Raw genomic sequence first — 14649 nt, 5'->3', positions numbered from 1 at the left:
GCGCACATCGCACACACACACACACACACACACACACACACACACACACACACACACACACACACACACACACACACACACACACACACACACAGTCAATTAGTATTATAATTATGTTGTCCGATAAGGTCATTCATGGTAATTAACTAAATGTGTTATAACATATGTTTACACGTTATAATTTCTAATAATCTAAATGTTTAACTCATTGGTTTACAAATACACGCTATTTACACGGTTTACAAAAGACGGAAGAAAGCATGCCATCTCCTGGTCAATCTGAGTAATGCAGTCACCCGTTCATCCTCCGGAACACCAGGTGGCGCTCACACGTGCTCCGGGGCTGCACTTTGACAGCTGACCGGAAAACTACTTCCAAGGTTTTAATCACGGGAATTGCCCAGTGGAAAACAAATAAATAAAAGATTAATACATAGCCAGCCGTCCGCTGTAACGTTAGACACAATGTCTAGGCAGTCCAACCGAACGACAGACAACAAGAAGATGGTGAGTGTCTCCCCCGCCGCCACCGCTGTTCGTCTCCCCGCCAGCTGGTCGGTTTAGCGACTTATGCTACTGTTAGCAATCCATCTAACGTTAGACTAATTCAAATATCTGTGTTGTGACGGATCGGTCAGTCTGTGTAGAGAGATTAAAGGAAACGGCGTCTTTTTAAAACATCACCTTTTAAATGTTTGATGAGCGGTGTTGAATGAGAACCGGGAGGTTTGGAGTGAATGTATGAGTTGTAGCTTAATTATCGCTCCTGTAGTCGTTACCCCCTGAACAAAACGTATTTATCTTACGTTACTGCATTATTGATGGATTATTCTGTAGAATTGTTGATCCCGGGCCTCATGAATAGTTCAGACCATGGTGGACATGTCACTCGGTCAGGTCTTTTTAATTGGATTTTGGCTGGAAGAACGTATACCAATGTTATTATATGCTACTAAAGGTGTTGTTAAACGTATGTCCATATACTTTCTTTCCTGCTGTCACTTGCTTTGCAGAACTCTGAGCTGTTCACTCTCACTTACGGGGCTCTGGTGACCCAGCTGTGTAAGGACTATGAGAACGACGAGGAAGTCAACAAACAGCTGGACAAGATGTAAGTTCTGTTACTAGGACAGTTGGTCAATTGTAATAACAAAACTACCACAGGCCAAAACATGTAATATTCTGTAACTACTCAATCTCACTCACTAAATAACCAAAGTTAACAACTACTAGCTACATCCATATGCAGTTAAAAAAAAAACAAGTAGCCAACCGTTTTGTATCTATCACAATAGCAAAGCAACTGTTGCTTTGGTGAGTATTACATTAACATCACGACTTGTTGATCAGAAATGCACTGTACCTCCCCTCATCCGTCATATTTGTAGTCCATCCATCGCTCACCCACATAATGACCAGATTGTTTGTTTGTGGGATATCTCGTTACGGATCTCGCAACCTCCTGCTACTCTGACACATTCAACTGCCCCTCTGTCTGCCACATGATGTCTGGGAATGAACTGGACAAGAGTCGATGCATGGAGGTTTGGCGGTCAAACTAGTTTTAATCATATCCCATGGTGGGTGTTGAAGCCTGCACCGTTACCAGGGAAGGGAAGAAAACATAATGCTTGAGGGGCGCTATGGAAGGCTACATCCAACGGATGATCATGATCACGAAGCAGCAGGTTTTAATCAGCTTTTCCTTATGCTTCGTACTGTGATTCCCGATGCCATTTTCTCTTTGCTGTTTGGACGCGCCTCGAGGCTAAGTCATGGAAAGGCACAAGGCAGTAAGTGTACAGTGTCCACTGGGTTACGTTTTTTTTCCCCACTTGCAAGCATCCATCCAGGTTAGGACCCGGGCCGCACTACATGTTTTAGAAGACCTTTCTTATCAGAGTCACCCTCTTGTTTCACCAAGTGCAAGACCAAGAAAGTGTCTCGGAGAACAAAGTGGTTATTTCGTTTCCACTAGTCTTTCCAACATCTTTCTCTATCTCTAACGTTCTCTCCGTGTCTCGAGATTCAAGATTCTTTATTGGCGTGGAAAACTTGCATTGCCAAAGCCAATTAAGTAATCGAAAAGACAACATATGATATGAAATTCTCCTTGTAAAAATGTATCAACTAAAGTAATCCCTCCGTCTATGTGGCTCTCTCTCCACGTCTCTCTCCCAGGGGTTACAACATTGGCGTCCGTCTCATCGAGGACTTCCTGGCACGCTCCAGCGTTGGCAGGTGTCAGGATTTCCGAGAAACAGCCGATGTCATCGCTAAGGTAACGGCTAGATTCCAAGCCAATCAGAGCGTGACTGTGGACGTCTCCCAAGACGTGAGAGAGGAAGTGAGATGAAAACAGACAGATGGACTAGAACGAGGGGAGAGAGAGGGAGAGAGAGCGGGAGAGGGAGAGGGAGAGGGGGAGGGGGAGAGGGAGATGACTTAGATGACTTAGCTGGAGCTCGGAAAGCTAGCAAGGCTTACAGCAGGAGCAGCGCTGTGTGTTGAGTGACATGGTTTCACAGTGTACTTATTGGACTATGTCATTAATCATTGATCGCTTAATGTGGTGGTTTCCCCTCCTAATGGACCCCGGCAGTGGGACTAATCGTCCCCATGTGATGATATATGTGTAGTATGGTTTATTCATATGTACAAAACACGGTCTCATAGGCACAATAGGTTGGCGAGCATAGCAAATGACTTTTGCACAGACCATATACAAATTAAATAATGTAATCATGGGTGTGTTTTTGGGATGTTTTAATATAAACATTTAAGGCATTTAGCAGATGCTTTTATCCAAAGTCACTTACAATAAGTACATTTGTCGGAAAAAAGAGAAAGAACAATATCGCTGTCGGAACAGTAAAGATGTTCATAGGGCCAAGCACTCACAATTGTAAGGATAACCCAAACAACAACGTTAGCTAGGATAAGATGCTACACAATGCTAATTACTATTTTTAAGTGCAAAGATGTACAACATACAATAAGTAAGTGAGAGGGATATGGTGGGGAGTAAGGGGGGGAGGTAATGCAGACTCTAGACAAACTCATACTGTAGGTGAACAAATGAGGCTTGAAACTTTTGCGGAGCTGGTGAGCGACTGCGGTCCGGACATCAGCAGGGAGCTCGTTCCAACACTGCGCTGCCAAAACAGAGAAGAATGTGAATTGTTTGTTCAACCTTTGCTTGCTCTTCCCGATGAATACATAAAATGCATACATTCAACCTGGGATGCGTATTTAATCCCAACGTTAACCAAATATCCTCTTCGGTCTCCGTCGAAGCCAGGCTCCACTTTTATTGTTGTTCAACAACACACCTCCCTGCCTACGGCTTGGCAATTATATATTTATTGCACCATGTATAACACTCCCTGTCTCGTCTATGCCGCGATCCCACCACTCGCTCGGCAGGTGGCCTTCAAGATGTACCTGGGCGTCACCCCCAGCGTGACCAACTGGAGCCCGGCGGGGGATGAGTTCTCCCTCGTCCTGGAGAGCAACCCGCTGGTGGACTTTGTGGAGCTGCCCGACAACCACAACGTCCTCATCTATTCCAACCTGCTGTGTGGCGTCCTCCGTGGAGCCCTGGAGATGGTGAGAGGGTCGTGTTGTTTCCCACGCAGTTGGTTCACGCCAGACTCTGTTCCGTCACAGCCTTTCTCTGTGCTAAAAGGTGCTGTGGGTACGATTTAAGAGCTGTTATTGGAGTGAGGTTTGTTGAAAAGGCCATAGCCGTCTTTTCTTTCATTCGTGACTGAAATTTGCTGCACGAATATCTATTTTCGTTTTCTGCCTGCCTCCGCATGAGCCAATTAAGATATAAGACCGTGAAATGCAACAGTTGGCAATGATGGGTGAACGAAGAGATTGAGGGGAATTTTTTAGGTTGTTTTATTTGTTGCATTATTTTTCTATCATCTGCTGTCTTTCTTTCAACTCAAGAATCTTACCTATAGCAGCTTTAAGGAAATAAAGTCTGCACACTGGCGTTGGCCCCTACTTCTTTGGTTTATATATTCTGCATTTATAAAGTAAGGCAGTGCTTTTCAAGCCCTTGAAATTTAAATTCAGTTTTGAAGAACAAATTAATATGTAAATGGGACGTCCATTATTTAGGGTAAGGCTTCGGGTTAGACACTCTAATCCTTAAAGCAAGTCGCAGATGCCTGGAGCACCCAGATCATCAAAGGCACAAGCATTTTAATACAGGGCATAGTTGGGCAAAGCGGTATCCTCCTGCATCCTTCCTGAGCGCACATGCCCCATGCCCGTCCCCTATTGCGTCAGCGTGTGTCTCCTATTGCTTCAGTGTGTGTCCCCTAATGCGTCAGTGTGTGTCCCCTAATGCGTCAGTGTGTGTCCCCTAATGCGTCAGTGTGTGTCCCCTAATGCGTCAGTGTGTGTCCCCTAATGCGTCAGTGTGTGTCCCTTAATGCGTCAGTGTGTGTCCCCTTAACGCGTCGACTGTCTCCCGGGGCCTCAGGTGCAGATGGCGGTAGACGTGCGTTTCGCACAAGACACTCTGAGGGGCGACAACGTGACGGAGATCCGGATGAAGTTCATCAAGAGGATCGAGGAGAACCTGCCGGCTGGGGATGAGTGACTCTGAGGAGGAGGTGAAATAGTGTGAGGGGCTGGGGGAGGGGTCCTTCACCTCACTCTGTCTCGCTGGACACAGGATGGAGACATTGAAATGGTGAGATCAACCATTGGATGGACACAGGAATCGGGACATGGCCCCACCTCTTATTATTCCAGGACTCAGGTTTGGTGCTTTCCAACGTCGGCGGTTACCTGTCCTGTCAGAAACGATTAACCCAAACTTATTTTATTTTTATTTGTCAGTGTTTTTCTCCTTTTTTCCTTATGTTCTTTATTAAAAACAGAAAGCACGGTTGCAGTTTCACCAGAGGGGTAAAGACTGGTTGCCCAATTTTTTTTTTTTTTACTATTACAACATTTATGTAAAACGGCTTAATCTGTTCTTCAGGGATAGTCTATTCCCTCAGAGGTTTTGAGCTGTTTGTTTTGTCTTTGGTGAAGACATAAGAAAAACGTGCATCACATAGAGCTGTCAGGTCCTCAGTCCAGCCATGTCACCATCATGTAAAAAAAAGTTTCTTTTTTTCCTGTAAGGTTGTAAATTATCTTAATCTTCTCATGCATTTGTTTGTTTTTCAGTTTTCTTTTGTTTTTGTCTTTTTAATCATACCAGAGGCTGCTGCGAGACTTGGTGGCATGTTAACTTATGGAGTTGGATATGTTGTGTAATAAAGCGGGACATATCTAACGGTACAATCTCTGAGGTGCTCTGTTTTGCGAGAGGGAGGGGAGCCTTAACTGCATGGGGGAGGAAACCTGGAGCATGTTAATGGGTCTCACATCCTGAATGCACTCGCACACCACACCAGCGCTTGGACATGCATCACGTAGTTGAAGTTTTAGCCTCAGTGCATTGTGGGAGTGATTTTCCCTGTGAGTACCACATCCGTTTTTTTTAAGTCTGAAACAACAAAAAACAGACTCAAAGCCTCTATGGTGAATGGAGGCTTGCTGGATGTTGAAGGTGATAACGGCCAGTCCTGGCAGTAACACCTGTGAATGGCCTTGCGTCATCCAGAAGTCCGAGAACACAACCCTTCATTCGAGGTGAGGCCCAGAGTTTAACCTCCTCAATCAGCCTCACAAAGCTTGCTATTCACACACATGTGTGTGCACATGCAGATACACACATACACACAAACTAATGCGTGCACCCATAAATCTATATAAAGGTTATCTTCAAAGCTGTGATACTTATTAGACTCCTAGCTAAGCCTGTAAGCACTACGGAAGGCTTGGATAAAGAATCTTATCTGTAGTCAGTTATCTGAAATGGGATCCTAACTGAATAAAGTAAAGAGTCTGTGAATACAAATGCATGTCATCATTATTGGTCGATGACTGCATTAATTCTTATGATTCTAATCGAGTACCACACACGACCACCAGAGGGAGCTGTGCACATTGCGTTCCCAAAGTTTCACATCCCGTTACACAATCATGTCCGAAGGCATGTACTTAAAGTGTTGGGAGCAGATGAATCGTATAATACAAAACCAAACGTTTCTTCTTTGGAGGGAAGCCTCGGAGGATAAAAAAAAGATTAATAAATCAAAGTGGTCCTAGTTCTCTTAAATAACGAGAAACCAGACATTTGACAGATTATACCAAAGTCCATCGCCAGCCCGGCAACATCAGCATCGACGCACTGCTCTGGCTCCACATTAGACGGCCAATGACAGCATGCAGTCTGCGTGCTTCATAATTGCAGGATGGATGTTAGAGATGTTAGGCAGAGAGCCTTAACCTACTGTAAACCCTCAGTCTCTATGTTCCGTGCATGTGCGCTCATCTGGACAAGCACACACACACATACACTGATGGGATAAGGAGTGGTTAATGGATTCTCCTTCAGTGGCTGTCAGCATAAAGCTCCCCCTTCCCTCTAATGGGAATGCTCGTCAAAATGACACCCACACATATCTATATGTTCTTTGGGGGTGCTTAAGAAAGGCTTTAGGGCGGGCCCGTGATCCAAATGGACTTCTAATGAATGTGATGGATTGTGTGAAATCATGTGTGACTTCACCACGTGCACCTAAGGAATTCTACTGGACTTGTAACCGCACACACACACACAGCCTGGTGTCAACAATATGAGGAATGCATTGTCTGATGCGCTGTACTTTCTGCATCTGTATGCCAATGTGGTGAGGACGGCCAAACCCATGCTGTCTTTCCCAGACTTTGCATCATTCCCAAAATATGTAGGTGTGTTGATTATTTTCTCAGGTACTGACGAGGAGGGTGCCTCGTGAGACCACCCGGACCACCCAGGTTCACATTGAAGAGAGCAACAGCTTCACGTCGCTTTCTGATTGGTTTGCTTTATATTAAGGATGATCTCACGAGGATACTAACGAGGAGGGATAGATGGTAGAAATGCTAACCATTCCTTGTATGAGAGACATGCTATGAGCTAGTTATCCCTCCCAGAAGATAAACCAGAAGATGGATTGACACATGTAAGTACAGAAGGTTTTGAGGCGCTCTTCAAAAAGATTCAAACTATTATATGGACAGCCCACGGCGAACATGGTTGGGTACATTGCTGGTGGGCCTTGGGAATATGTGCGGCAATCGACAGACTAAGCACTTCCATGTGGCTAATTTAAGAAGAACCCAATAGAGGACTGGCTCGCCGCTACAGTGGTCTGAAGGGTTTATGCCTACTCGCTGTCTGTGAGGCCTTCGCCTCTTCTACCTCAAACTCCTCCTCTCGGGTCATCCATTTGGAAAGTTTCATTTTGTGTATTGGTTGGGCCAGGATAGGGCTACAGTGTTTTAATCCCTGGCAAAAGGCACTATGTTCGATCCCCGTTGTTCAACTTGATCCCGTTGTATTCCTGTAGACGTCCTTGAGGAAGGTGCATCGTGTTATCCATGTCCCTGATGAGTTTCATGTTTTACTGGGGCTGATAGTTTGACAGATAGCTTGGGACTGTGCTGGAGGTCCATCAAAGGGAGGTGAGGCTTCCTCTTGTTGGGCTGTGGCCCAGGCTCCATCCATGTCCTCAGGGGTCTTGACATGGTCTGGGGGGTCGTATAGTCGAAAGAAAAATGGATTGATGACTTTGGTGGTGGTGGTAGTGGGGCATGGTGCTTGTCAAAGATGTATAGCATAGTAGGAAGAATGACTGTGAATGATTATGTGAAGAATTCATTAAGGAATTCCTCACAGTATGCCCCTCCAAATACTGGTGGTGAGTTAGAGCTGGGAGATGTAATCCACGGGCCATATCTACATGGTTGTATACCGGATAACCCGTTATGATGTAGATACAGAGTGGCAATGCATTTGCACATCATGCTGTTTATGTCTTAAACTCCCATTGACACACAATTTATTGCTAATGGCGTTTCCATGTGGTTATTTAACCGGAGAGTTTGGAGCGGATTCAGTGTTCAGGTGTGCCAGATCTCCACAACACCCACCACTGAGGCCCCTCTGCTCGTCTCCCATATGCTAGCCATTTGGAATATGAATCATCACCCACTTCCACAAAATGTGTTGAGTGCCTGGGTCTGAATGTGATAACTCACGGCCGACCCGGTCCGCTCACTATTTACCGCTAACTAAACAGAACGTGAGAACTTTCAAACACCTAGCGGTTATGATGGAGTCTTCGGAGGGCTGCAGGAACAAATGGTGAAATGTTCCGGGGGAAACTGTGAAAACACACACCGACGCAGGGCAACGCACACACACACACACAAGACGCGCGCACATTAATCAACCCCTCAAATAAAAGAACCACAGTCCTGACTCAGTCGATTGTTATACACAAAATGTTCCCCGCACTGTTTGAATCACCAGGGTGTACCAAGCGTCCATGTTAACCCAGGACAACGTGCCGGCGTCTTGTGAACCCGTGTCCGGACAAATGCTGGGTCGGGTTTCCATGGCAACGGCAACAGTAAACTGATGGATTCCATTCATTTGTGGCCTGACAACCTCATTGGCCCGAGCTGTTGAATGCCTTGGTTTTTATTTGGTAGTTTTTCTATTTTGCTTTTGTCTTGCTGCCTTTTATTCCAGCCTTTTGAGAGGGGAGGAGTGCACGAACCGGCCTTTCCCTGCTTTTAATGCCCTTTTTCTATATTTATTTACAGAGATATCTGAATATAGCAAGGCTCGCATGCACCTTTAACCCTTCTCATCAAAACCCAGCCCATTTTGGTGTCAGCTTTCCTGTTCATCTTCATCTTCTATTTCTCTCTCTCTCTCTCTCTCCGTCTTTTCCTCACTCGTTCCTGACCTCTCTCTCTCTACAGCTCCAGTGTTTATGCGTTTATGTAACTCTGGCAGAACTTTCCAGCTCGGAGCGATTCGCCTAACTACGGTCCAAGGAGGACGTGTACTGGGGAGAAAGAAATTGAAGCAAAGGAGAGAAACAAAAAACAGTGTCATGTTTAATTCCGTGCAAGTTTTGCCCACGCGAGCCTCACCTTTCGAACGGCAGCTTCAACTTACCATGAGCGCACATATAGAAGCATACGTTTATATCAATCTCGCGGGCGGTAATGAATATGCTAATGCCCAGTAAAAGGCTAGGAATGCAGGAGACCTGGTTTGCCCTGGAGTAAAATCAAACCAGGTTTCCCCCTACTGGTCTCCCCCCCCCCCCCCCCCCCCCCCCCACCCACCAGCACGGGCCTAACCTCCCCCACCCCCACCAAACCAAGCACTAGCTGGAAGCTGCACGGCAGCTGCGTAGGACAGGATCTCCCTGATGCCAAGCATGGAGCGGGTTTAGTGCTTGGTCATTTTCGTAGAATATACCCAGAGTAGGATATGAGTAGAGTATTAGGCAGGGTAGGGGTAGGGGTAGGGGTAAGGGGTAGAAATGGGATTGGGCCTAAGGTCCAATCCCATCTCTACCCCTTACCCCTTCCCCTTACCACTTCAAAACAAGGGTGAGGGGGAAGGGTAAGGGGTAGAAATGGGATTGGGCCTTACTCTCTGTAGCGGTAAGTGATGTGGAATGTGGAGTGTTCGTCACGTCTCTAACCCAGGGAAAAGGAGCTGAAGAGAATGATGGTATGATTGTTCATTAAGGCCTGTGGATAGTCTCTCCAACGCCAGACGAGAGTTTGTCATCTTAGGTCATATAATTCACAAGAAATCCTTCAGGCGATTTAGAGCGATAAAAGGTTTTGGTTTCTCAGGCGCTCTTCAAGTGTTAAGCGTGGCTGCAATGGATGCTCTGTTATGCGGACCAGACATTTTCAGTCGGTCGGGTTTCTGTTGCAGTATTAAACACCTCAATATGCCACATGGAAAACGAGTCAAGAACCGTCTGGAATCCTGGAGAACCGTACCGGGCATTATTAATGTGGAAAACACATGACTTGGGCATAATGGAAGCTGACATTTCGATTTTATTCTTCATTTCATTTCATTTCAACCCGAGTCTATATGCAGCTGTTCTGTTTTATATCAAGGCTATCGCGGATTTATTGTGTGAAGTAGGCGAGAGACTTGCGATAATGTGCGTTCGCATGTTCGTTCCACAGCATTTCAGCCAAACTGTGGGGCATTTAACATTCCTCTGGTGCGGTCTGGAAATCTCTTCTTGTCCACCTGCTTGGCTTGATGCACTGCAGATATACTGGGAGCCTGTAGGCACCTGACGGCACCAATTGATGACCTTCAATTATTGACCCTTGTGTGCACTGTGTGTGCACATTGGTGTGTCTGTGTGTGTGTGTGTGTCTGTGTGTTTGTCTCTCGTTATCTTTGTGTATGGAACATGCTTTCCCGCGTAACGTCATATACTTTTATGGTGGAGAAATGGGAGAGAAAGAAAGTTTATGGGACAGAAAGACAGTATATAATTTTGACATTTTAAATGGTATTCAAACATAGAAGGACGAAAGAAGAAGTTGAACATGAGCTACAAGTGTACGTGTGTACGCTTGTAGTAAAATGCCAACATCAGTACAACCAAAGACATTAACAGCTAAAAGCTACGAGCAGGTATCGAGTAACTACATATAAAAACACATTTTACAAGTTATATTCTACAAAAGAAAAAACACATTGTTTTCAAACAGCACATGAGAGAGAGTTGTTATGCTTACACCTTTATGTGCGCGTGCATGTTAATGTATCAGAGGATTCCCGTGTTCATGTGTGTGTGTGTGTGTGTGTGTGTGTGTGTGTGTGTGTGTGCTTGCTAATGTGCTTCCTGCTTTCCCCTTTAGAGCAGAGGTGCTGAAAGCACCCTCCCAACGCCGGGTAATGACCGGGCCAGATTCCAATCTGACCTAGACATAATACCCACCCAGGCCGTCTCTGCAGACACAAAGGGGAAGACACACATAACAGGGGAGAGAGAGCGAGAGAGAGAGAGATAGAGAGAGGGTGGGAGAGGGGGGGTGGGAGAGAGAGAGAGAGAGAGAGAGAGGCTGCCATTAATCATGACCATGAGAGGAAGATGGAGATTACGAAAAGAGGAGTGAAAGTAGATAGATCAGTTGAAACCTGTGCTGTTGGGTGGCTCCTCTTCCCCTGTGTGTCACAGTGTATCTCCCCCCCCCTTTGCTGTTGTTGATCCCATTGTGGTTTGTTGTCATTAACCGGTCTGCGATCACGCTGTTATTAGCCAGAGAGGATCATACGGTTCTGGTAAGGACCGAATACGCTGAGTGTTCTCGTGGCCCTGTGACAACCGCGGATGTGGACGGGGTAAGAGGCACGTCAGGCTGACACGCAACAGATTTCCTTCTTTCTTTTGTTCTTCCTTTTCGTTTTCTTTTTTTCTTTGTGTGGTCCTTCTTACTTTCATTCATTCGTTCTCTCTCTCTCTCTCTCTTTCTCTATCCCCCCATCTGGCCAGGACCGGGCACATGTACCGTGTCAACAGTAGAGGTTCTTGTTTTCAGCAAACAGCAGGTTGTTGTCACTGTCACCGAGTGGGTATGTTCGTTGAAGGATTAGTATTTCCTCCGGCAGCGCCATCGCAACACTACAACGTATCCCCCACACGGTTTGTGTTTCATGCCAACGAAAAGCCCAAATTTGTTGTTGATACATCGGCGAATTGTTGCTACTTAACCCCATTAAGAAGATGGAGTTGGCCATGTTTCCAATGCAGCTCCGCTGGGCCTTGAACGACAACTGTTAAAACTCAGGCTCTAGGAAATACGACTTGTAATATGGAAATTGCAGATGGAGTAATACAAAGAAAACCAACATAGTCACTTAAAGAATACGTTTTTCTTTCCCGTGTCGACTCGGTATAATGGCATGTACCATGGAGAATGTGTTCAGGCTGCATGGAAACAGCTGCAGAGAGAGAGAGAGAGAGAGAGAGAGAGAGAGAGAGAGAGAGAGAGAGAGAGAGAGAGAGAGAGAGAGAGAGAGAGAGAGAGAGAGAGAGAGAGAGAGAGAGAGAGAGAGAGAGAGAGAGAGAGAGAGAGAGAGAGAGAGAGAGAGAGAGAGAGAGAGAGAGAGAGAGCGCATGCGCGCGCTAACCAGACCTGGATGTCGTCGGCTCTGTGATCAGGAGACTGGACGGCCTCCAGTCGGATACTTGCACCATCCCACTTCCATGGCGGTGTGTCGTAGCGGTCTAGCGTTCTCCCCCTGTGTGTGTCTGTTGGTGCTATGCTTTCATCCACGTCTGGAGCGTCTGTGTCTCAGAGCGTCGAGATGATGGCTGCCAGAAGACCATGAGCCATGCGGGAAAGATGAGAAGAGATGCGCCCTGCTCTGGGGGAAAGTGATGACAGCCCTCTTTAAAGTGTTAATTTGGGGGGGGGGGGGGTTGTGTGTGTGTGTGTGTGCAACTTTGTGTGTGTGTGTGTGTGTGTGTGTTTTGGACTTGATCAAGCCGGAGGATCCTGCCCAGGATAGAGTAAATGTATCTGAATCAAAGCTATTTTTGAGAGTAAGAGAACAGGAATAACCCAGATGGTAATAATCCATCCCTTAGTCGCTCGCTCTGAAAATAAAACACAATGCAACACTGTTTTCTTCTTTTTGTTTTTTCCGTCTCTAATCATGATCTTAAATCATTTTGACGACAAACATGATCTCATTGGTGCTTTCATACCCTACCCATCTGCACATGGAACACACACAGAGGCACACACACAGACACACACAGGCACACACACACACACACACACAGGAAGTGGTGATTAGCGTAATGACTCGACCCCAACAGGAGCTGTGGAGCCACGCTGAGGTCACACCTCCACACCCAGGAAACGTCGCCCCTGATCCACTAGGGTGGGGTCCCTCGTCAAGCGGCTCAAAGGTGGCGACTGTTTCAGGACACACAGAGCCCCATTCACGCCACCCCCATGATCCCTGGCGCGCCGTGGTCTGGTTGGACTTTACAACAACACCGCCAACCGCCGCCACCACAGGGCTGGGGGAGAACATAGCCTGTTGCTATGCTAATCCCCCACCCTAAAATATTGACAAAACACATGTACATGGACAATCTCTCTCTCACCTCCCCTTAGCTCACTGGCTCTGTTCGCTGTCTATCCCTCGCTCTCCTCCTGAGACAAAACCACCAAACAAACACACACACACACACACACACACACACAGGACTGTGCTCTGTTACACACACACGTGCACGGCGGTATCCCACGGTTTCGACATGGCCGTTCCACCACATGCGCCACCGAAAAGTGAAACCTGTGCTCCACCACGAGACGGGTGATTTCACGGTGCTCCGGTGGTGATGGGAGTGCTGTGTTACGGCCCTGTTTGGTTCTTCCAGCGCTAACCGTCTTAGCATTAGCCATGGTCCTCGGCCCTTGGCAGAGGCTGCCAATGATGAAAAAATCAAGATATAATATAATAGTGAGTGTGTGTGTATCCGTGGTGGCATTGGGCTGTGTGTGCACTTTGTGTATATGTGTGTGTGTGTGTGTGTGTGTGTGTATGTGGGTCTGTGTGTGTGTGTGTGTGTGTGTGTGTGTGTGTGTGTGTGTGTGTGTGTGTGTGTGTAAGTAAATGTGTAATGGGTAGTGGTTTTCAGTGTTTTCGCAGGCCTAGTGTATGCCCGTTTGTGTGTATTTCTTGGGTGTGTGTGTGTGTGTGTTTAACAGAATTGATTGCAGGAACAGGCGTTAGGTAATTATAACAAGGTGCTGTCAATCACAGCCTGTGCTACGGCACCCGCCCTTCCCTTCGCACCTCGCTCAAACCGGGGAAGCACCCAGCGCGGTGGGGTGTGCGTGTGAACTCCACTGCAACACATTAACCCTTACACTGGGATCCTTTACGAGGAACTGTGCACCACTCAACGCCCACACACCTAAATGACTGTATTTATGATGCGTGAGCACGGCCAGAGGCTCTCCTGGCCCAGGAGGGAGGGGGGAGGGGGACCGTGTGCTCACAACAGAGGACGGAGGGTCGACTATGGTGGTGGGTTAGGAATTAAGGCTTACTTATGGCTCCACGTCGACGCAGCGCAATGACCTCGCAGACGCCTCGACACATTCGTGTACTTGTTTTGGTTCTGCGACGGGTTTTAGTGAGCGGACCAATCGCAGCCCTCGCTGCTGCGTCGCCTCGGCGCAAGGTTCACATTTTTGGGAGGCGCACGTCAGGTCCTCGCGGTAGACGCAAGGAGGGCCACAAGGACGTAAAAGGTCCGTAAACCATAACTAAGACTTGATGATTAATGCTAACATTAATTTCTTGGTGTGCTGGAGGATTGTTGCCGTGTTTGTCCTACCAGCAGGATAATGGATTTTCTGACTGTGTCTGTCCTCCATGTTTTCTGCCCTGGTTTTTACACCTTTTTGGATGGTTGGTCGACAATTTGCCCGTCATCTCTTTCAAATGAAACACTGAAGGACTTTTCAGAAGTAATAGATTAATAAACATGACATTGATAATTTCTCAGTAACGAATGGAGAGAGAGTGAGTGAGGGAGGGAGGGGGGGGGGAGGGAGAGGGAGAGGGAGAGGGAGAGAGAGAGAGAGAGAGAGAGAGAGAGAGAGAGAGAGAGAGAGAGAGAGAGAGAGAGAGAGAGAGAGAGAGAGAGAGAGAGAGAG

The 14649-nt window shown here is 46.8% G+C and overlaps 1 protein-coding gene across 1 annotated transcript; it reads left to right on the top strand.

Moving 5' to 3' along the window:
• The first annotated feature begins 322 nt into the window (after nucleotides 1-322).
• On the top strand, nucleotides 323-5310 carry trappc3 (trafficking protein particle complex subunit 3). The gene is made up of 5 exons (XM_030347598.1): nucleotides 323-507; nucleotides 1014-1111; nucleotides 2182-2281; nucleotides 3427-3609; nucleotides 4499-5310. The coding sequence occupies exons 1-5, from the start codon at nucleotides 466-468 to the stop codon at nucleotides 4616-4618; spliced, it is 543 nt and encodes a 180-aa protein (XP_030203458.1). The 5' UTR covers nucleotides 323-465; the 3' UTR covers nucleotides 4619-5310.
• Nucleotides 5311-14649: the final 9339 nt, after the last annotated feature.

The sequence above is a fragment of the Gadus morhua genome, chromosome 22 (assembly GCF_902167405.1).
Source record: "Gadus morhua chromosome 22, gadMor3.0, whole genome shotgun sequence".
In the NCBI taxonomy this organism is placed as follows: domain Eukaryota; kingdom Metazoa; phylum Chordata; class Actinopteri; order Gadiformes; family Gadidae; genus Gadus; species Gadus morhua.
This window is presented reverse-complemented; position numbering and strand designations above follow the sequence as displayed.

Bases quoted from the DNA above. Each gene is read 5' to 3' on its own strand.
- trappc3 (XM_030347598.1), top strand. From the start codon at position 466: ATGTCTAGGCAGTCCAACCGAACGACAGACAACAAGAAGATG. The intron at 508-1,013 runs GTGAGTGTCTCC...CTTGCTTTGCAG, and splicing joins CGACAGACAACAAGAAGATG to AACTCTGAGCTGTTCACTCT. The intron at 2,282-3,426 runs GTAACGGCTAGA...CTCGCTCGGCAG, and splicing joins CAGCCGATGTCATCGCTAAG to GTGGCCTTCAAGATGTACCT.